The 19,618-nt window shown below is 51.7% G+C and overlaps 6 protein-coding genes across 6 annotated transcripts; 4 read left to right on the forward strand and 2 right to left on the reverse strand.

The window, feature by feature from the left end:
* Positions 1-225: 225 nt before the first annotated feature.
* BU26DRAFT_447969 (S-adenosyl-L-methionine-dependent methyltransferase) lies at positions 226-1,687 on the forward strand. Its single transcript, XM_033824669.1, has 2 exons — positions 226-636; positions 688-1,687. The coding sequence occupies exons 1-2, from the start codon at positions 551-553 to the stop codon at positions 1,451-1,453; spliced, it is 852 nt and encodes a 283-aa protein (XP_033689899.1). The 5' UTR covers positions 226-550; the 3' UTR covers positions 1,454-1,687.
* A 55-nt stretch (positions 1,688-1,742) lies between these two features.
* Positions 1,743-5,406, forward strand: BU26DRAFT_547000 (DUF221-domain-containing protein). The gene is made up of 4 exons (XM_033831866.1): positions 1,743-2,179; positions 2,234-2,611; positions 2,666-2,842; positions 2,891-5,406. The coding sequence occupies exons 1-4, from the start codon at positions 2,096-2,098 to the stop codon at positions 5,222-5,224; spliced, it is 2,973 nt and encodes a 990-aa protein (XP_033689900.1). The 5' UTR covers positions 1,743-2,095; the 3' UTR covers positions 5,225-5,406.
* Positions 5,407-5,920: 514 nt separating this feature from the next.
* BU26DRAFT_559543 (uncharacterized protein) lies at positions 5,921-6,575 on the reverse strand (the record flags this gene model as incomplete). The annotated part of the gene is made up of 2 exons (XM_033832713.1): positions 5,921-6,203; positions 6,268-6,575. 2 exons carry the CDS (start codon positions 6,573-6,575, stop codon positions 5,921-5,923), a joined length of 591 nt encoding a protein of 196 aa, XP_033689901.1.
* A 729-nt stretch (positions 6,576-7,304) lies between these two features.
* Positions 7,305-8,883, forward strand: BU26DRAFT_475420 (uncharacterized protein). Its single transcript, XM_033825533.1, has 3 exons — positions 7,305-8,005; positions 8,053-8,147; positions 8,224-8,883. Exons 1-3 carry the CDS (start codon positions 7,375-7,377, stop codon positions 8,758-8,760), a joined length of 1,263 nt encoding a protein of 420 aa, XP_033689902.1. The 5' UTR covers positions 7,305-7,374; the 3' UTR covers positions 8,761-8,883.
* Positions 8,884-11,615: 2,732 nt separating this feature from the next.
* BU26DRAFT_147503 (general substrate transporter) lies at positions 11,616-13,900 on the forward strand. The gene is made up of 5 exons (XM_033819921.1): positions 11,616-11,959; positions 12,007-12,280; positions 12,330-12,851; positions 12,902-13,416; positions 13,474-13,900. Exons 1-5 carry the CDS (start codon positions 11,810-11,812, stop codon positions 13,675-13,677), a joined length of 1,665 nt encoding a protein of 554 aa, XP_033689903.1. The 5' UTR covers positions 11,616-11,809; the 3' UTR covers positions 13,678-13,900.
* BU26DRAFT_514728 (uncharacterized protein) lies at positions 13,744-16,095 on the reverse strand. Its single transcript, XM_033827903.1, has 3 exons — positions 15,163-16,095; positions 13,873-15,104; positions 13,744-13,788 (listed from the first exon to the last, which is right to left on the reverse strand). The coding sequence occupies exons 1-2, from the start codon at positions 16,048-16,050 to the stop codon at positions 14,124-14,126; spliced, it is 1,869 nt and encodes a 622-aa protein (XP_033689904.1). The 5' UTR covers positions 16,051-16,095; the 3' UTR covers positions 13,744-13,788; positions 13,873-14,123.
* Between the last annotated feature and the right edge of the window lie 3,523 nt (positions 16,096-19,618).

The raw sequence follows: 19,618 nt of genomic DNA on the forward strand, positions 1-19,618 counted from the left end.
CCTAAGTGAGATCTTGTCAGGTCGTGCTATGAAACCCTGCCTCTGTGCCATATTTGGTGCTCACAGCAATGGTTCTGGTGGGGTACTCTACACATCCGGCGGGGTTGGAGTAAAGGGGAACGATTGCTGAGTGATGACGTTCGGCCGAGAGAAACCCGAGCTCGAGCATAGACGTAATTTTCCGAGTGCAGCACCCCTGATCTCTCCTATTTCACCTGTGGATGCCTTCAACATGTCGACGTCGACACCCTTCGATATTGAAATTTGAGAACAAAGAGTAACAGAGAACACCATGAAGCTACTGTCCGGCCAAATGCACGTGCAAGGCCTAGCCTTTCGACTAGCCGAGCAGCTTGGCCCTAATAGTCTCTCACCGCTGGGTTTATGGCAGAACGTGCATACGCGAGCGAAACCCATGAGCAGCAATTGGTCAATCTAAACCCCGTTCGACGTGGCATTGCCTTTGTCCCGCGCCGTTCGGATCCAACACCAAGGTTCCCCAGGATCCCGAATCCTCCTCTTGTTGCACCACAGCTTCTGTATCGCGATTATGTCAGGCGAAGACGAGCCATATTGGCTCGGGCGAGCCTCAGAAGAGCAAAAACGGCTTATCAAGCAGCATCATGTGTGGACGAAGTAGGCTAAGCGCACTGCCGATTGATGCCCCTCATACTCATCTATCTTTAGGAGCATCGGGTATCTGCTACATCCGTCAATCGCTACCAAACTCCCAGAAGACGCCCGCGTCGCAGATATCGGGACCGGAACTGGCATTTGGTTGGCTGAGTTGGCCAAGGTGTCGCCATCCACATACCAATTCAATGGATACGACATTTCCGATGCGCAATTTCTCCCAACAGATACCCTTCCATCGAATGTCACTCTTCGTTTCGGTGACTTCAAGAAGCCCATTCCCGAGGAGTTGCGCGGCCAATTCGATCTGGTCAACATCCGACTGATCATCATCTCCATGGGCGAAGGCGTCTGGGAGGCTACTCTCCGCAACGTTCTCCAATTGCTGAAGCCTGGGGGCGCAATCTCTTGGACCGAGGGGAACTTCTTCGTCGCAAGGGGTTTCCGCGGAGCCGATCCGGGCTCTTCTGGAGGGCACTACCTCACTAAAGCCCAGTTGCAGCTAAACAATACCCTCATCAACCGCTTCCGGTACAACTTTCCCGAGTGGACCAAGATGTATACTGAAGCGGGCCTGGAGAACGTCGAAGAGGATGTTAGTAGCACGGATCGGCTTGTGGAGCAGCGACCGGACTTTACGGAGATCGGAATGGGCGCCGTTTTCGGAGGACTGAAGAACCTGGCGAGCACGAAAGCTGAGGACTACTGGACGGAGCAAGAGGTGGATGACTATAGAGAGAAGGCGCTCGAGGACCTCAAGTCGGGTGCTTACTTGCGCTGGGATCTCCATGTCACCATCGGCTGGACGAAGTCTTCTTGAGTGGAATGGAATGGCACAAACAGGTACCTCAGAGAACTGTCTCTCTACTTGGATTTGCATATATCAGTTGGACATCAACACAAAGTATCTATATCTTCATGTATACTCAGCTCTTTCGGCCGAACCCTTCGACGGGACGTTGCTATCGCTCGGGCCTTGTTAATATGTCATCTATCGAGCGTCTGATTGGTGCAGGTGGCGGCTTTCCTGATTTTTGGTACCTGCCAAGACCCTTTCCCTTCTCGATGGAACCGGGCCATGACCCTGACGATCTTTTCGCGAGCGTTTACGCATTTCCAGAAAGCTGTGTCTTTTCGGATGGTTTGCGCAATGAAACGGCGCCGGCGCTGAGGCTTCAGTGGTCTTCGCCGGCGATAACGATCGATCAGAGCTAACGCGTAGTATGACGTAGGGCCACGACGATCTGGACGATGGAAGATTTCGCGCTCCCAACAGACGCAACGCCTCGTTCCAGCGCTATGCTGTGCTCCATCGATCATGGTTTTCTTTCTCTTATCTTCTTTCCCTTCTTCCATTGAAATTCACACCTCTGTCGTTACTTACTCAAGAGCTTCTTCTCATTCAATTCCCGAGCGCTTTCTTTCTTCGTCACTCGCTTTGTGAAGACCATCGAACCCGACTATGCGAGTACGATCCAGACAGTCTTCAGGGACCGATAGCACTGACGAGTTTCTCAACTTGATTGCAGATCCCTTCCAGGCTGAGGTGAGAGCAGATTCCCGCTCTTACTTGGCGGCCTTCATTGACCACCTGCTCTAGATTCAACAAAACTCCATCTATGCCGCCATAATATGGTCCTTCGCGGTCTCGGGAGGCTTATTCCTCGTCTTTTGCTGGCTCCGGCCACGAAATTCTCGAGTATACGCGCCGCGAGCTAAGCACGCCGACGAGAAGCATGCCCCAAGGCCTCTGGGCCGGAAGCCATTCAGTTGGTTTCATGCAGTGAAGGATGTCAAGGAGCACGAGCTAGTTGAGAAGATCGGCCTGGATGCTGTGGTCTTTCTTCGCTTTCTTCGAATGATACGGGATATCTTCGTCGTGCTTTCCGTATTCGGGTGCGGTATATTGATACCGGTCACTGTTGTCGGAGGCTCTGCCTTCTACGAGCAGTGGAGTGAAATTTCAACCTTGCTGAAGGTAACTTGGCCCTGTTTGTATGTTCTGGAGAAGAAATACTAACTTCCCGTACAGTTTACACCACAGTACATATTCGGACCCAAATTTTGGGCTTATGTTGTGTGCTCCTACCTTTTCCAGGCGACTGTCTGCTTCTTCGTCTGGTGTAATTACAGAGCTGTCTATAAGCTCCGGAGAGCGTACTTTAACAGCACCGATTACAAGTCAAGCTTGCACTCCAGGTCCCTGCTGGTAAGCCAAGAAAAACTCTACAAGAGCTATTACTAACACGACATAAAGCTCACACATATTCCCGAATCCGCCCGCACGGACGCTGGAATCGCTGAGCTAGTCGAAGAAGCTAGACAGACGCAGGGTGTGCCTCGAACGGCTATCGGCAGGAACGTAAAAGACCTTCCAGAGTTGATTGAGGCACACGATGAAGCGGTTCGCAAACTGGAAAGGAACCTAGCCAAGTATCTTCGCGACCCAGACAACTTGCCCGAAAAGCGGCCAACATGCACGGTTGCCAAAGGAGATAGGGCGGCGTACGGGCAAAAGAAGGTTGACGCTATTGACTACCTGACTGATCGAGTTGCGCGTTTGGAAACGGAGATCAAGGAGGTTCGCGAAAGCATCGACAAGCGGAACCTCATGCCGTACGGATTTGCCAGCTATACGCAGATTGAAGATGCTCATGCCGTTGCGTACGCTTCCAGGAAGAAGGGACCAGGCGGCTGCGACATCTACCTTGCGCCCAAGCCACATGATCTTTTGTGGCAAAATCTGCCTATGAGTCGAGCAACTAGGAGAGCACGCAAATTCTGGGATGGTCTATGGATGGCCCTCATCACGATCGTCTTCATCGTTCCTAACATTTTCACTTCCGTTTTCCTCTCCGATTTCTCGCATCTTGGGCTGGTCTGGCCTTCCTTCCAGGAAAACCTCCAGGCTCACCCAACGGGATGGGGTATTGCGCAGGGTATCCTGGCTCCCCTAGTCCAGACCTTGATATATATGGGCATCCCAGTTCTGTTCCGCCGCCTGTACACGCACTCGGGAGATGTGTCGAAGACCGCTAGGGAGCGGCACGTCACGTCACGCTTATACGCCTTCTTCGTCTTCAACAACTTGGTTGTGTTCTCTGTCTTCGGATCGGGCTGGCGCTTTGTCGCATCTGTGATCGCCGCCCAGGACCAAGGCGTTTGGGAAGCCATCCGATCCAGCCATCTTTTCTCGAAGGTCATGACAGGGCTTTGCAACGTCAGCAGCTTCTGGTTGACTTGGCAGATGCAAAAGAACCTCGGTGCCGCAACCGATCTAGCGCAAGCTTTGCCCCTTGTCTGGAGTTACATCCAACGAAAATGGTTCTCGCCCACGCCTAGACAGTTGATTGAGCTCACTGCCCCGCAACCGTTTCAGTATGCCGACTATTACAACAACTACCTGCAAACTGCGATCGTGGGGCTTTGCTTTGGTACGCTTCAGCCCATCATCCTTCCCATCACGGCATTCTACATCGGCATCGAAGTTTGGTTTAAGACATACCTACTTCAGTACGTTTTTATCACGAAGACGGAATCGGGAGGCCGCTTCTGGCGTCTGCTCGTCAACCGACTCCTCTTTTCTGTGCTACTGGGCAACGCCGTGATCGCTCTAGTGGTGGGCGCCCAAGGTATCGGCTCGATCAACTCCGTGCGCAATGGCTCCATGCTGTACGCAATGATACCGCTACCGTTCCTCCTCTTCGGATTTAAATGGTACTGTAAACGCGCATTCGACGACAAGATCCTGTATTACTCTACGGAGCCATTCTCGGACATCGAAAGTTCCAGTCGACCAGACGTTCCCAAGCCGAAGCGCAACGACAGAGTAGCTGTCCGCTTCGGACATCCCGCTCTCTACAAGCGCCTCATAACCCCCATGGTACATGCCAAGTCCCAGCACTTACTCAAAGAGATATACGGACATGGTTCAAATATGGACCGTGGCATTTTCGAAGCGCCGCATCGTCAGTCGACTGATCGGGCAATGGCAAATACATACAGTGACGTGTTCATGGCCGAGATGAACTACGAAGAGCCGGGCAAGGTGGTGGCAACCCAGGACATACCGCCTGTCGAGATCGTAGCAGAGCAAGATCTAGACTTCGAGAACTTCAAGAAGAGGGCCGAGTTCAGGGAGGAATTTGGCGGCGATGGCGAGTTGTACGGTCGACCCGAAGATCTCATTTCAAGGGCTGGGACGCCTTCCACATTTGTCACAATGACTGATGTCGGCCTTTACGGAAAAGGCAAGAGCAAAGATGAAACCAAAAACTCCACAAGAAATTCGAGTATGACGAGGTTAGAAGAGGTGGCTGCGCAGGAGGAAGAGCAAGAGCAAGGAACAACTTATGCGCCTGGATATCTGCCGACTCCCGGAATAGACCGATTCGAGGATGTGGGCATCGATATCCCGACAACGCCCCTAGAAACAGATGACATCTTGCAGGCCGGGAGGATGGCGAGTGAAAGGGAGAGCATCGGGGAGCGGCTGCTTAGTAGGGAAACGTCCAAGGAAGATGAAGGATATTTCGCAGGGGTCGTAAGGGATGAAGATACGAGTTATGACCGGTATAGACAAAATGTATAGACAAAAGACGATAGATAAGAGGTAAATTATGGGATCAGTGGACAGAAAACTGTTCTTGTTGACACTGTCCTGCCACGCCAAGAACTGAAAGAGCACGCTAACACTGCGCTAGAGAATCCTGGCTCGTAGTTGTCTGCTGGTACTATACCCGGAGAGCTCTTCGTTAAGATTCTCCTCATGTGCTCTACTATACACAAAAATAAACCAACAGTCCCTCGCCAGATGTCTTCCCTGCATGTCTTTTCGTCCTATACTGCCAAGGAACTAGAACCAGTGTCAGAGACAGACTTAGACAGATTTCTCCTTTCATTAGTCGCTTTGCACCTTGCTGTTCAAGTTAGTTCTCGCTTCTGCTACTCACATACTTCTCAAGCCGGTATCGACGTCAATCAACACACATTTGGTATGCTACGGCTCTGTGCCAATCCTCCGTGCGTGGGACAGAGTTATCCTCCTCCTTAGTTAGATTTAGCGCCACAGAAGGCGTGGAGGGCTATGGTTACTTGGAGTGTATTAATGGAATCGTTGTGAGGCCACATTAGCAGGGAGACAGAACATGGGAGCAGCAGAAGAATAAATTTGATGCGATATTAGACGAATCCGGAGGGCAAGTGAGAGACCTTCGGCCAGAATGCCGTTACCGCTCAAGTCCTACTGAAACACGATTTTGCTTGCTACCCTTTAGAGTACGACTAATCATGCCCATTCCCAAGTTCCCTGTACTTGACGTCCCCATTTCTGGTACTGATCATACCATACCCAATCGCCAGGGTTAATGGCCTGTGGTTGCTGCTGGGCCTGTGGTTGCTGCCGAGTTTGTTGTTGTTGACCATACTGCTGATGCTGTTGCTGAATCCTATTGTATCTAGTCTCAGCTTTCTGGGATTGGACCGCTTGTTGTACATGGCCTGCATATTCATTTTTGGCTATGAGAACTTCCTTGTATTTATTGTTGAAGGACTCGCGGCGTTCGGTATGACTATATATGTGAATCGTATCTCCTTAGCTAAAGCTAGAAAGTCATTATATAAATGCATACTTACACATTAAAAGCATCAGCAGCATTGCCAGCAACAGGATCCAAGGCCCGATGTCCTGTGCCGTTGAACATCCTGCCTGCCACAAGCCCACCTATGGGTTGGTTGTTCTGATCATATGGGCGATTCAACTGCAGCCCTTCGGCCGCATCTCTGTAAGTTGTGGCAGCAGCGTTGGCGTCTTTGTGTGCATTCTTGTAGGTGTTATATCCTCTCGAGATACCATGTCCATCTTGGTAATTCAGATTGTCGTCGAGGCCCGAAAATGTTCTCTGAAGCCTGTCAACTACCTTCGGATCTGGTGCGCCAGCCATGATGGGACTAAAATAGGAGATAATTGAATTGAAGATCAGACGAATTGCAACAGGCTGAAAAGGTAGAAGCGATCATTTAACATTGTCAACCAACGTTATTACATTTTCCCATGAACTTCGCAAAGATTTGTTTCAGTAAGATAAGCTAAACGTGGTCTACCTTGTATTTTTGTCGATGACATCCTCCGCTTGGCTATCCCTTTATCCTATCAAGGACACATGATTTGATGATTGTCTAGTAAAGAGTGAAATGAATTGGTCTGCCTCGACTCGTTACAGTCAAGACTGTGTAGTGAAGCAGCGAATCAACACTTGTTAAGATATCTGCCGTCCTGAAGGCTTGAAGGACCACTTGGCAGCAAAACTCTATTGGACCACGTGTACTGCTCTGCTCACGGTGTGTCCTATTTGCATCTTCTCCCTGATAAACCCAAAGCACCGCCAATAACACCTCTTCGTATGCGGCTAACAAAGATGACAGACCAGCGGTCTATCACAGTCGGCATGCTCAGCTACGAGCAAGAGGTAATGTAACTCCACTAGGTTAAGCTGAGGAACAAGCAAAAAGTGCTGCTTCGAAGGCTGAGAGAAATACCCTCTGCCAAGGCTGTGGGTTGATAGCGCTGTCGCACGGTCCAGGAAAACACGTCATTGGTCCGGCTCATTAGAGCGGGATGGCCGGTGACCTGGCTTAAGCCTGGCCCTCCCACACATAAAACCTCCATCTCCCTACGACGAAACTGCGCTCCCACATCCCACTACAAACATCCTCATTAATGTGTATTGCCAATACTACGCGATGTCCGGAATCACGAAATTGTCGTGCGAATTAGTGGCTTCTATCTTGCGCTCTTTTGACGATATTAGCTTCCTGCCTCCAACTCTGCTTACATGTCGCCAATTCTATGCGGCATTCAAGGAGTACCCCAATATCTTGATTGAGATCATGCGGCAACAGGTAACATCCGACCTACTGCCATACTCAGTCGCTGTGGTAGAGGCATCACGGCTCCCGCACCCGCGAACCAGCGTCGGCATTCAGACATTGCTAGACACTCTATACGATGATCCAGCGCAACTCGTGGCGCGGCTACAGATGATGACACTCTCTGACATGTTGAGAATGGGACGCACACACGACGTCATCCACGACCTGGCCACTGACTTTGCTGCTGACGCCTGGGACTTGCTTTCCCACGGAGATTCTGGAGTGTCTGGCAAGCTTGTACTATCGCCGAAGGAGTACTTCCGTTTTTGCCGCGCCTTCTACCGAGTAGAGTTGTTTTGCACTCTCTTCCGCGGCGAAGGGATAGCACGGCCCACTGCGGTTGATAAGAGCGAGATCCGGGGGTACCTATCAAGACATCCGCCGTGGGAGAATGAGCAGATCTGCTGTGTTCACGATTTTCTGGAGAAGAGGCTATCTACAGGTAGGCCGCAGTCATTGTGGATGGCCATATCATTGACTCATATGCAGCCTCCTTGGATGTTGTCGCTCATGACGTTCAGCTTGGAGAATATCGGATCGACTATCTCTCTGTCGGCGGCGAAAACCAATGGAAGCAACTCTGGGTACGCCCCACTCTATGATTGCAATGTCCAAGACTTATTTCATTGAGTTGACAGATTACTAACACAATAACCCCAGTTGTCTCAGGGCGTTCACTTCATTCACCAGCTATTGCATAGCAGTTCATACGAGTCAAAAACTGCTTTGTTGAAAGGAGCCATGGGTTCTAGTTCAGCCGAACTCTACGATGCACTTGCCGAGTCGGTTGAGGCTGACTCAAACGATGACACTAGCCTCGAAGACTATACTCAGGATATGATAGAGGCCTTGGTCCCACGTCACGACAGCCAGGACACTGATCAGGGCCCATATCTAGCTTGGCGTGCCTTCCACGGATACTTGCCCCGCAGCGCTTGGGTCATGCTCTCTACAAATTCTGGACTCCGAGAACGCGGTTACGTACTGTGGGACTGGGATCGAATGGAACGATATAATATGATCGAGTTATTCCAAAATATACCAAACAGAGCAAGCCATGCACACACAGACGAGGATTATGAAGAAATGGAGGCATCATTTGACCAGCGATCGAAAATCTGGCAAAAAGGAGGGTCGGGTTATTGGAGGAAAGGCGATACTAGCAAGATAGTGTGGCCAAGGGTGCAACCAACTTAACCCAATCCATGAGCCTGCTCGTCGCTTGGGGATTCATCGTCACACCTGTTAGTTAAGCATAGCCTCGTTAAGGAGGGCCTAGAATGATCCCAAGAGTACCTACATCAACATGTGAGCCTAGAGAATGTGAAAGATTGCTTAATGTGCAGCTGAGTTGAGTTGAACGAAACACGAAAGGGCATGTTGTCGTTTGTAGTTCGTGCATTTAGACGGTAGAATGCGGAGTTGTGTGATTCAAAAATAACAGACCCATTCGTATGTAAAAGATTTGTGGTGACCGTCTGGTTGAAGAAGGGACGGTCGCGTGATTCGATCATTCTTCTCGCGTCTTCCAGTTTAGGTAGCATTGGAGTTCCGCAAGTGTTGCAAAATGAGGGAGATACGTTTATAACATGCGGGCGCATCCGCTCGGTTTAGACATGACTAGTAGACAGCGCAGTTATGAGTGCAAAGACCAGCCTCCTGCCAAAGGAAGAAGTTGCTGTGGGACCAGTGGAAGAATGTTTGCGCCATAACTTTGTTTACGTCTCACGGATTATCCACAGAATATCCCTCGCACAGACTTGGTGGAGGTAATGAGTGGATTGTGGAGCATAATGGGCTCTAGCCTGTGAATGGAGGTGCTCTAATGGAATCGAGTAAACGTGTAGATGTATAGTAACCTAGAGCACACGCGACGATGGCGCATATCCCCTAAGCCGCTGCGCAACTACTTTGGCGAGCTCTAGCATGGTGTTTGGCAGCATATTTGGGCACTGAAGGCAGAGCGGTTTCAGACGCTGTCGACTGACTGACTTCTGTCTCTTTCGTAGTGATTTTCTCTCCTGAAGCTGGTTTCAGCAAGACCTTATGGAAGCGGCGTTAACCAAAGTCATGCCAAAATAACGCGAAGTCTATAAGAATAGTATGGGCGAAAGGATTACTGCAGTTACAGACATATCACGAAGAGACGAAAAGCGAAAGCGAGGCGGAGAGACACTCTCCGTTCCGGTACGAGGAATGGTCTACCGAGGACGTCGCTTCGGAGCGGAATGAACCGCATATTGGGGCGTTCGGAGGATTCGACATGTCGGAACAGCGGTGCGAACACGTCGGCCGGTCTCGGACTCTGTTTCGCGAACCGGTGGATCGGGCGGCTAGGGACGTATCTAGCACTCGAGTGCTAAATGATCGACCAGGCAATCCCCAAGGTCGAGGTAAAAGAGAGAAGAAAAGTTTCGTGTTGGTCGTGGTCTAGCCATATAGATCTACATTCAATAAGGCTCTAGGTCATGAGACATAAAGATGGGAAGAGGCGGGGAACGTTCTATTTGGAACGGTGGTTTTGTACTACATTCCGTACGAGGCCGAGAAGCAATATCGAGTCAATCTATCCCAACGCGCTGGAGGCGGATATGAACCAATAACAACCCCGACGGCGCTTGCAAGGCCTCAGAGTATCGGTATATGTGCGGATCGGAAGTGGCAAGTACAGGTACGATTTGGTGGGCCTGAATGACATGCTTCTAGAATCTGTCTTGAATGCTCAGGTGGTCCCAGGAAAACGCGGGTCCAAGAGATCAGAAGCTCACCCAGGTATGGAAGACTCTGTGCCTCGTCAACCCGGCGCGACTAAGGTATCTCCAGATCGTTCGAGGGATAAGGATTCCGTGGACAATGCAGTAACCGGGTTTTCGGTACGTATCGCCTCCAAGCCGTTCCAGTGACCTTCGCCAAGGGATACCTCGAAGCCCAAGAGGCCAAGCTCGGGTATATCGAACAAGCGCGACGTGCAACCAATCTCAACATAAGACACTGACTACTTTCGCTCTCGAACCTAATAAACAGCGAGAAAATGGCTCCAAGGGCCTCTTTGGACGGCCTCGAAACGCTGACTAGTGTTGACGTGTCCCATAAAATCCTCCACGATATCAATAGAAGGCGTTGTCGGCACCGCTCACCTTCTGTTCCGGGAAGCGAACGCCTCGATGCCGTGACCTGGCATGAGGCTTGAAGGCAGCCACTCTATTGATGGAATTAACAACACCTGATGGAAGGTCTATAGAACGATCGTAGAAAGCCCAGCATGCGAGGAAAATGCTTGATGACCCTTGACTCATGAGATGGAGCAACGGGAATATCGGAGCGCTAGCCCGCATCTGACGCGGAGGTGGAGCGCCCGCTCAACGCATGCAGAAACGCCCGGACTCACGCAACACGCACACCACCCAATAAAATTCCTCGCCGCTCCGCTCCATCAAATGATCCATCAATGATCGTTATCCTTGCGGCGGGCGCTATCCCCGCGTTTGCCTGTGGAGCTTTTTCCAGAAGACTCGTGAGGCGCGCCGTTTGAGCTTGAACGAAGCCTCATGATGCATGGCATCGTGTGCCTAGGTACGAACCCGACACTAGGAAAAGCCACACAGGAGAGCCGGGCCGTTGCTCCCTCCACCGCGTCTCTGTGCGAAGGAAGAAGCTGCCGCGGTGAGGGTCTCTGTTGGAGAATGGAGCGATATCGTACAATTCAAGGCCAGTTACGCCTGGTAAGCAGGGCTAGCTGTGCCTCGATGAGACAGAAGTCGTCTGCCTGTAAAGAGATGAAATCGCCGGCACTTTATCCAAATGGTCACGGAGGGGCACATCGCGCGCATCAGCGCGCCACTTCGAGAATGGCATGAACGGACAATGCACGCGAGCCGCGTGATTGCAGCGTCTTTGCCATGCTGCCGACTAGACCCCAAATCTTACTCCGCCTTCCCCCAATCGTTCTCCAGGACGCGTTTTGGCGAGCTGCTGCTACCCGGTCTTCCCTCCGCATCCCTGCGCTTACACGGAGCCTCGACCCTAGAGCCGACAAGGGGGAATGGCGTCCTACCCCGGTCCGCCTGCACCTCAAGCCTGGGATATATATTCGGGTTGGAGAGAGCTGGATTCGAGCTACACCACACTGTTATAATAGATGCGCGTCCCCCGGTGTTGGCTCCCAGTGGCTCGAGCTCGGCTTTGAGCTTCCCGTTCAACAACATACTTATCAGTCCTACCTGTATACGTGCTGTCGCGCGTCAACATGTCTTCGACAGAGCACAAGACCGGCGCTGGCATCTCGCAGGAAGAGCGCCGTGGGAGCGCCACCCAAGTCCGAAATGTCCAAAACGTTGCGCTCGCTGATGCCACAGCAAAGGCAGGCGTGTCGCCATGGACGCCTGCCATGTTCAGGGTCAGTAATTCGAATCAGACTTTGGTGCCAAAATCTAATGGACTTAGCTCTATCTCTGCTTGCTCATTGCTACGCTGAACTCCTGCATCAACGGTTACGATGGATCTTTAATGGGCGCTATCAATAGCTACAAGCAATATCGAGAATACTTCGGCTTCTCGCTCACCGAGGGTACGCCAGCCACAGGCATTGTATATGCCATCTACACCATCGGCAACTTGGTGGGTTCTTTCGCCGCCGGACCAGCGACCGATTACAAGGGCAGGAAATGGGGAATGTTCATTGGCTGTCTAATAATCGTGCTCGGTACTTGCATCCAAGGTGCGCTCTACATGTCTTTTTTCACGACGATTTACTTATTCGCATAAAGCTACCTCGACAAACCTCGGAGGCTTCATGGGCGGCCGATTCGTTCTCGGATTTGGAGTCGCGATTACCTCCACGGCTGGACCGGCGTATGCCTCTGAGATGGCCCATCCGGCCTATCGAGGTGTTCTGACTGGTATCTTCAACACATTTTGGTTTGTTGGAGGTATTCCTGGAACCTTCGTCCCATATGGCACATCCACTATGAATGGCACGCAAGCGTGGCGTATTCCCGTCTGGTTGCAGATGGTGTTCGCCGGCGTTGTCCTCTTCTGCTCCCCATTTCTGCCCGAGACTCCGCGTTGGCTGATCGCCAATGACCGGCACGAGGAAGCCCTGAATACGATGGCCAAATATCACGGAGAAGGCAGCCGTGAGTCACCTATCGTCCAGCTTGAGTACAAAGAAATGGTTGAAGATATTTCCGTGACCGGTTCGGATAAGCGATGGTGGGATTACCGTGAGCTCTTCAACTCCCGCGAGCAGCTCTACCGGACGATGCTTGTGCTTTCAATGGCATTCTTTGGTAATATAACCGTTTTGTCTTGTATTTGAGACACTGGCTAACGTTCACAGGCCAATGGTCCGGTAACGGGCCAGTATCCTACTACTACCCGGCCATGCTTCAGGGCGCTGGTATTACCGACAACCACACCCGTCTCCTCTACAATGGCATGCAAAACGTGGTCAGCTTCGGTGGCGCTATCTTCGGCGCCCTCTACACGGATAAATGGGGCCGCAGACCTCAACTGCTAGTATCCACTGGCTGCTGCGTCTTCATTTTCGCCATCGTTTGCGCGCTTGTCGCCACCAACTTGATCAATGGACCTGACGGCAAGCCGCTGAAGGACTCAGGTGGGACGCCTCTCATCAAGAGGCCCGGCCAGGCGAAGGCAGTCATTGCCTTCATCTTCATCTTCGGCTTCATCTTCTCCGCTGGTTACACGCCCCTGCAACAGCTGTACCCTGTCGAATGTTTGCGCTACGAGTCGCGTGCAAAGGGCATGGCGTTCTACAACTTCTTTGTTAACATTGCTGGCTTCTACAACACCTTTGTTACTGGTATCGCCTTTTCGGGAGCTGGTTGGAAGGTAAGCTTGAACCACCTCCCCTCTGTGCGTGTTTTATGAAACTAATTCTCCCGATAGTACTACTTTCTTTTCATCTTCTGGGACATGTTCGAATTCGCCTTCATCTACTTCCTCTACGTCGAGACGCGCCGCCGCACGCTCGAAGAGCTCTCCGAGATCTTCAAGGCGCGCCGCCCCGTTAAGACCTCGCTTAGCAGGACCCAGATCGTCATGCACGGTTCCCAGGGTGTTACGGAGGTCCTGGATAAGGAGATGTCGTAACAACGCATAGAATGAAAAAAAAAAAACCCCTCCTTCCTTGCCGTAGGAAATTGGACATATACCCTCGTTTTCTATAGTTAGGCTGTTGTTTCTGGGAGCATGGTGGATATGCTGGTCATGATTGTGAGTGATGATTTGCATAACGGGTGCTGGGTTGGATCTGAGTAGGAAAGCATCTGTGTAGACGCACCGTACCTCTTTTGTAATAGGTGAATGTGTTCGCTTCGCCAGTGATCCAAGGAGACGCCGTGCACCCAATGTCGTAAAAGGCGTTGAAGAAAGGGGAGTAAGCGAGGTCGGGCCTGCAGCGTGCGCCCCTCTCGAATACGACGGGGGATCGAGGGGACCGAAGCTCAGGATGCTAGATATGTCTGGACGTCTTATTTGGCCCACAGAAGTATCCCCCGGCCGTCCTGTCCCGTCAGACGCCGAAGAGACTGCACAGATCATACCCTATCCGCCCTCATAGCAACGAGCGAGATGGCGATCCCACATGCAGCCATGATATACGCACTCACGCCAAAAGCCCCTTGAACGTCCATCTTATACTTCGACCACAGGACCCCAAACACCAGGCTCGCCACCAAAAACACCGCAAAGACTACTAGCGTAATGATGTCTTTATCCCAGCCCTCTTGGTAGTAGATACCCCATCCCTCTGCCGGCTGCCCCGCCTTGCCTTTCAGTTCGCCGCAAGTCCGCTTGGGGAGCTGATCTAAGATCCAGGTGTCATTTTCGTTCATGCAGGTTGGAGAGGTGAAGAGGTGCATAAGGTAGTGGGGGTCGATAGGCGGCCAAACCATTGGCGGACCAGGGATGCATCGATATTCCGCTTGCGGAGAGGGCTCGACCCGGTCTATGGGTGGTATGCATTCGCAGGTCGCGGGGATGCAACAGGGGTTGTGGTGCCTCACTTCCACGCTGCCACCCATGGGAAGGCGAAATTTAATGAAGAAGATCCCCTTGACGCTTTTCAGGGAGAGCAACGTGCAGAGGCGGCCGCGATGGCGAGTGTATTGTCGCTTGAGGAAGCAGAAGAGAGTGCGATCGCTGTCTATGTTCTCCATAGGGTCTTGATGAAGGGTCTTCCCGAAGCGGCCTTGGTGCATGCAGGCGAGGAGGTGAAGCATATGTTGTTGGGGTGGATGGCCAACTGGGGCAGAGCGCACTGTCGTAGAGCTGGAGCTATTGTGCTGCGGTAGGGTGCATACTTTCGATTGTCGTCGGAAAGTCGCCGCGAGTTTTCGGAAGCCATTCTGGAGCCATAGATCAAGACGTGGGTATGCGAATTTCTGGTTGGTGTTGTCCGGGCTATACTGCGTGGCGAGGACTTTGGCTCCCGTTACGCGTTCTATACGCGTGATCAACTCCGCGACGCCGCCGTTCTGGAGTTCTGTGACATCACCACTGAACATTTCTCCGCAGCCCTGTAGCGATCAGGTTTTCTGACTTTGCTGATTATGATGGGATCCTGAGGGTACTTACGCACTGCCACTTAAGCCGAACTTTGCCTGACTCAAGGGGATGCTCCAACTGTCCGGTGGCAATAAAGAAAGCATTTAAAGCATGCTTCAACCAGCCGGACAATGCGGGAGCGGACCGGCTTCGTAGCATCTCCGAGCACTCAACCTTCGAGCACACCCCACCCACGTCCTGCTCCCTAACGTTCTCGTCTGGCAATGCAGATTGAAGAGGCACTGGCAGAACAAAAACCCGTAGCTGAGTACGGAGCGTCTGGAACGCATCGCTGCCTACAAGAAACTCACGGAAGATGTCGAGGTCTTCAAAGGCTGTGTCGTCAAACGGCCGCGCTTCATCTTCGTCCTCCTCTGAACTCTCATCCTTCACCTCTCGTCTTCCTTTGGAACTGCTAGGGCTACCACTGTCGAACCATTCAACAATCGACTGCGCCAAAAACCTCGCCTTCAATGATACAAGACGAGCAGCCAGATATTCCAATTGGTCTTTTGCCTCGACTTTCAGATGCTCAGCATACTTCTTGAATAAGCGCCGTAGATTTCGCTCTAATCTTTCCGGCCCTATGCTCGGATCTTCAACAGCACTCATGTAGAGTGGCACAAGAACCTCGTCCCCTTGGAAAATAGCAACGAGCTCTTTCGTGGCGGTGGCTATTTGTTTTGCGGAATAGCCACTCCCCTTCGAGAGACCTGTTGCTGACGACGCCAGCGACTGTACCGAGAAAATAGACGCAGCGTAAGACGATATGACGGAAGCTATGTCATCCTCGACTTCCGGGTCTCCTGAAAGACCGAAAGGAATGTCATGGTGATCTGTGAGAGGAAGTACTGGTGGCGGCGTGTTCTCAGAGTCCATATCCAACAGTGTGGCAAGGGAAGGAATCTCGTCCTCCATGTTGCTAACTCTCGGCCCCAACGGCTCTGTTGACTGCCCCGGATGGATCTCCTTGAACGGCGTTAGCGGTACCGCTGAAATGTGGAAACTAGGCACGTACTCTTCGTTGCGCGAAATCAACCCTTTTGGCCATGCATGGTGTGGCTGATTCAATGGTCTCTGACACCCCCTCGCCCCTGGACTCGACTTCAGGAGCACAGTATTGGGGCGTATAGGCACCAGGATTGTGTGTCGTAGGGATTTGACTGTCAAAGGCGATACCGAAATCGGTCAAAATGATGGAGTCGGAGTAACTGAGCATGTTTCTGGGCTTGATGTCGCGGTGGCGGAACTCCTTGGGCTCATCTTTAATAAGAACATCCCCTAAATCATCCTCTTGTGTCTTATCGCCATCGTCTGGAGATATGATGGGATCTATGTCCCCAGCGGTTATTCCAGCTTCTATTAAATGCTCACGTTGAAGTCGTCCGGATTCGTCGTTTAATGGGCGAAAGATCTTCTGAAGAGTCTCTAAAGCGAGTTGACGCGGGCTAACATTTCTTTGACATAGTTAGGCGCGACTTTAAAGGGAAAAATAAGCAAGGCATGGACCTACCTTGACCTATTTCTGCTATGTGCGAGGGTCATGATGGGCTTCGGGGCCGGACCGTTTGCTGATGCGTGTGCACTCTGTGGGGGGCTGTCCTTGTCAATTCCTGTGTCTATGGCGCCAGTCCGTTCTCTTCTATTTATGTCTTCAGGTGTCTCCAGGAGTTGCTCTTGCACACGCTTTTGGTCCACTGTGTATATGCCGTCAGGGGTCCACTGCTCTGGCTGGAATTTAGGATTCAGGAAATGAGCTGTATTGTAATGGGAGCTGAGAGTGTTAATAAGACTAGACGTATAAGAGCATATTGTCGGAGAAGCTTACTTGCGGAATATTGAGGCCTGGAAGGGTGGCCTAAGTGCAGAATTTGTGCCAAAGCCTGGTTCACGCTCGTACACTGATGGTCTGAAGGGCCCGCCTCGCTCTAGCGTAATCGGGGGAGCCCTCTCTATACTGAGGGGAGGCGGGTGAGGCGAAGAGATGGAGAGTGTGAATCGTGTTTCGGATGGTAGCAGTCCTCCTCTCGATAGATCCGATATGTCCGAGAGAGCCTCTAGTGTGCTCTCTTTCTCATCATGTGTACTTCCATCGGATGATGCGGCAACTTCACCTTCATCTGGTTTGGATGCGCCGTTTTCCTTCTTAAATGCGTCCACTTCGACACTCTCAGAGGTGCCTGCGGGTTTCAAGCGATCGATATCTGCCGCCAACTCCTCTGCTCTTCGTATCGATGGGGGTAGACATTCGTAAGTCGAGTTCTCAGGAGTTTTAACAGATTCGCTAACATTGTCAAGAGATGCCGCATCGTCTGTCCCAGGTGACGAATCCTGCCACATATCGTCTGCACCCGGATGGTTCCTGAGGACATTGTTGCTCTGCCAGTATGGGAAGTGGTGCAACTCCTCCGCGGTTAATGGAGTTGGCGGGGATAGACTGCCGACCTGCCCGACATCCGCAGTTGTATCTTTCAGGGGAAGGCCCACGCGCCGATTGAACTGACACTTTTTAGCGTGGGCGTCGACTAGCTTGCAGGCCCTACACCCGGAGCCATCTCCAGGGTCGCCACCACATCGAATCTTTCGCTTTCTGCAGCGAGCACACGCCACATCGATCCCGTACTTGGGCCGAACATCTCTCGAAATTGACGCCTCCGGAGGGGCACGATTTTGCTCCGGTAGCGACGCCAAAGCCGATGGTGAATGGCGCTCATCAGGCTGTGCCTCCGGCCTTTGCTGGGGCGGTAAGAGCTGCGGAGTGAACTCTATGTCGAATCCTGTAGGAGGGCCTTGCGGACTTTTACTCCGGTTACCAGGGGATAATGAGCCTCGAGAGGGTGCGGACCGCTCTGCTGTCTCCATTAAAAATGCAAACGGTGATTCAGGATGCTCCGTAGGGGGCCCGTCTGAAGGAGCCACAGCAAGAACATCAGAGTGCCGTATAGGGCTTGAGGGCTGCCCTGGGTAAGAGTTGGATACTGAAGCGTCGCTGCTTACGCTCTGAGACTCTTGAGGATGGAATAGCTCAAGTGGTGGACTAGTACGTCCCGGTGGTGTCTGCGATCGAATCCAATCAGGTGCGAGCTTGATTGAAGAGCACCATTGCTCGGCGTTCTGCCTTTCCACTAAACGCTCGTGCCTCCTACGGCAGGCATTTGGCGTCTTTTGAAGGAAGTGCTTCATTGCGATTTGATTCCAGTTTAACCCTTGAGCGCGGGCCTGGATTAGCGTCTCGTCATCCTTTGCGGACCAAGATGAGCTTGCCCTATCTAGCCCAGGGTCACTGAATGCTTGTTGGTTAAGTTCGGCGACTTGACGCTGAAGATCTTGCACTTGCGTGATTACAGACGTCCACCGGTCCGGGATTGCAGACACTCGCCCGTTCGTCTCCTTGGTAAACTGACATTTGCAGTTTCGGCTCAAGCATTCCGAGCAGGCGGCAGTCTCTGTTGCATCGCACTTGACTTTTCTTTCTCTGCAAGCATCGCAAGACGGATCCTTCCTACGCTGCCTGTACGCGCGCTTCTGAGAATTAAGGTTCGCTGAGGATATATGTGTAGGTGAGATCCCTAAGCCTGTGTGTTCGTTTTCCTGTGTATCGAATGACTGCTCTAGGCGCGGGATATTGGCCGTCTCGATTGCGTAATGAGTTCTGGTCTGTAGGTCGGGTCGTCTCGGCGTTTGCTGGGAGTTTGGCAAGTGTGGTGGGCTGGTGCTAACTTCGGCGTTTATAGGTATCCATTCTCTCTCATGTAGAGAATGCTCAGCAGTGGAAGTTGACGGTGCTTGCATGGTGCGCCTGATCGTTACTGGAACAGCAAAGAGCTAGCAGACACTTGTACCGACTGTGAAACTGTTATTGTTAACTGAGGAAACGCTCAGCCTGTATGAACAGCAGGCTGCGGAAGGTCGCATATCAACATTACCTTAGCCTCGCTGGACCTCGCGAATGAAAGCTGCAGAGCGATTCCACCTATTTGTCTGGATGTATAGCCCACTGCAGAACAGACTACATATGCTCCGGTTGGAGCGTGAGAGGTGTTCTGTCGTCTTGTCAGCTCATAAGTGATCAGGCTGCAGAAGGCTGTATTTCAACACAGCCTTGGCTGCCTTCAACGCACGAACCCTGCTGGGGCGATTCAGCCTTGTGTTGCCAAGCGGAAAGACTCTCAAGCGAAGAAACATTTCGGCATAGGCTGACGCAGTATCATATGAGCAGTAGGCGAAAAAGGGTCGTAAGGTTGAATCTGATCATCCAATACATGTGACGTCGAATGAGGATAGCGGTAAGGGTCCTAATATGAATTGGGTGGTTTATTGCGGATCCCATTTACTCTTCTATAGTATTGGGAAGGCTTTCTGGATAGTCTCGAGCGCAGAATATGCAGCTATTCTTTGATATATTGCCTCCAACAAGGTCCGATAATTGTGGTGGACGAAGCAATGCTCAGCAATCTGGCTCATGGCTCTGCGCTATGTGATAAAT

This window comes from Trematosphaeria pertusa (assembly GCF_010094035.1).
Source record: "Trematosphaeria pertusa strain CBS 122368 unplaced genomic scaffold BU26scaffold_2, whole genome shotgun sequence".
Taxonomy (NCBI): domain Eukaryota; kingdom Fungi; phylum Ascomycota; class Dothideomycetes; order Pleosporales; family Trematosphaeriaceae; genus Trematosphaeria; species Trematosphaeria pertusa.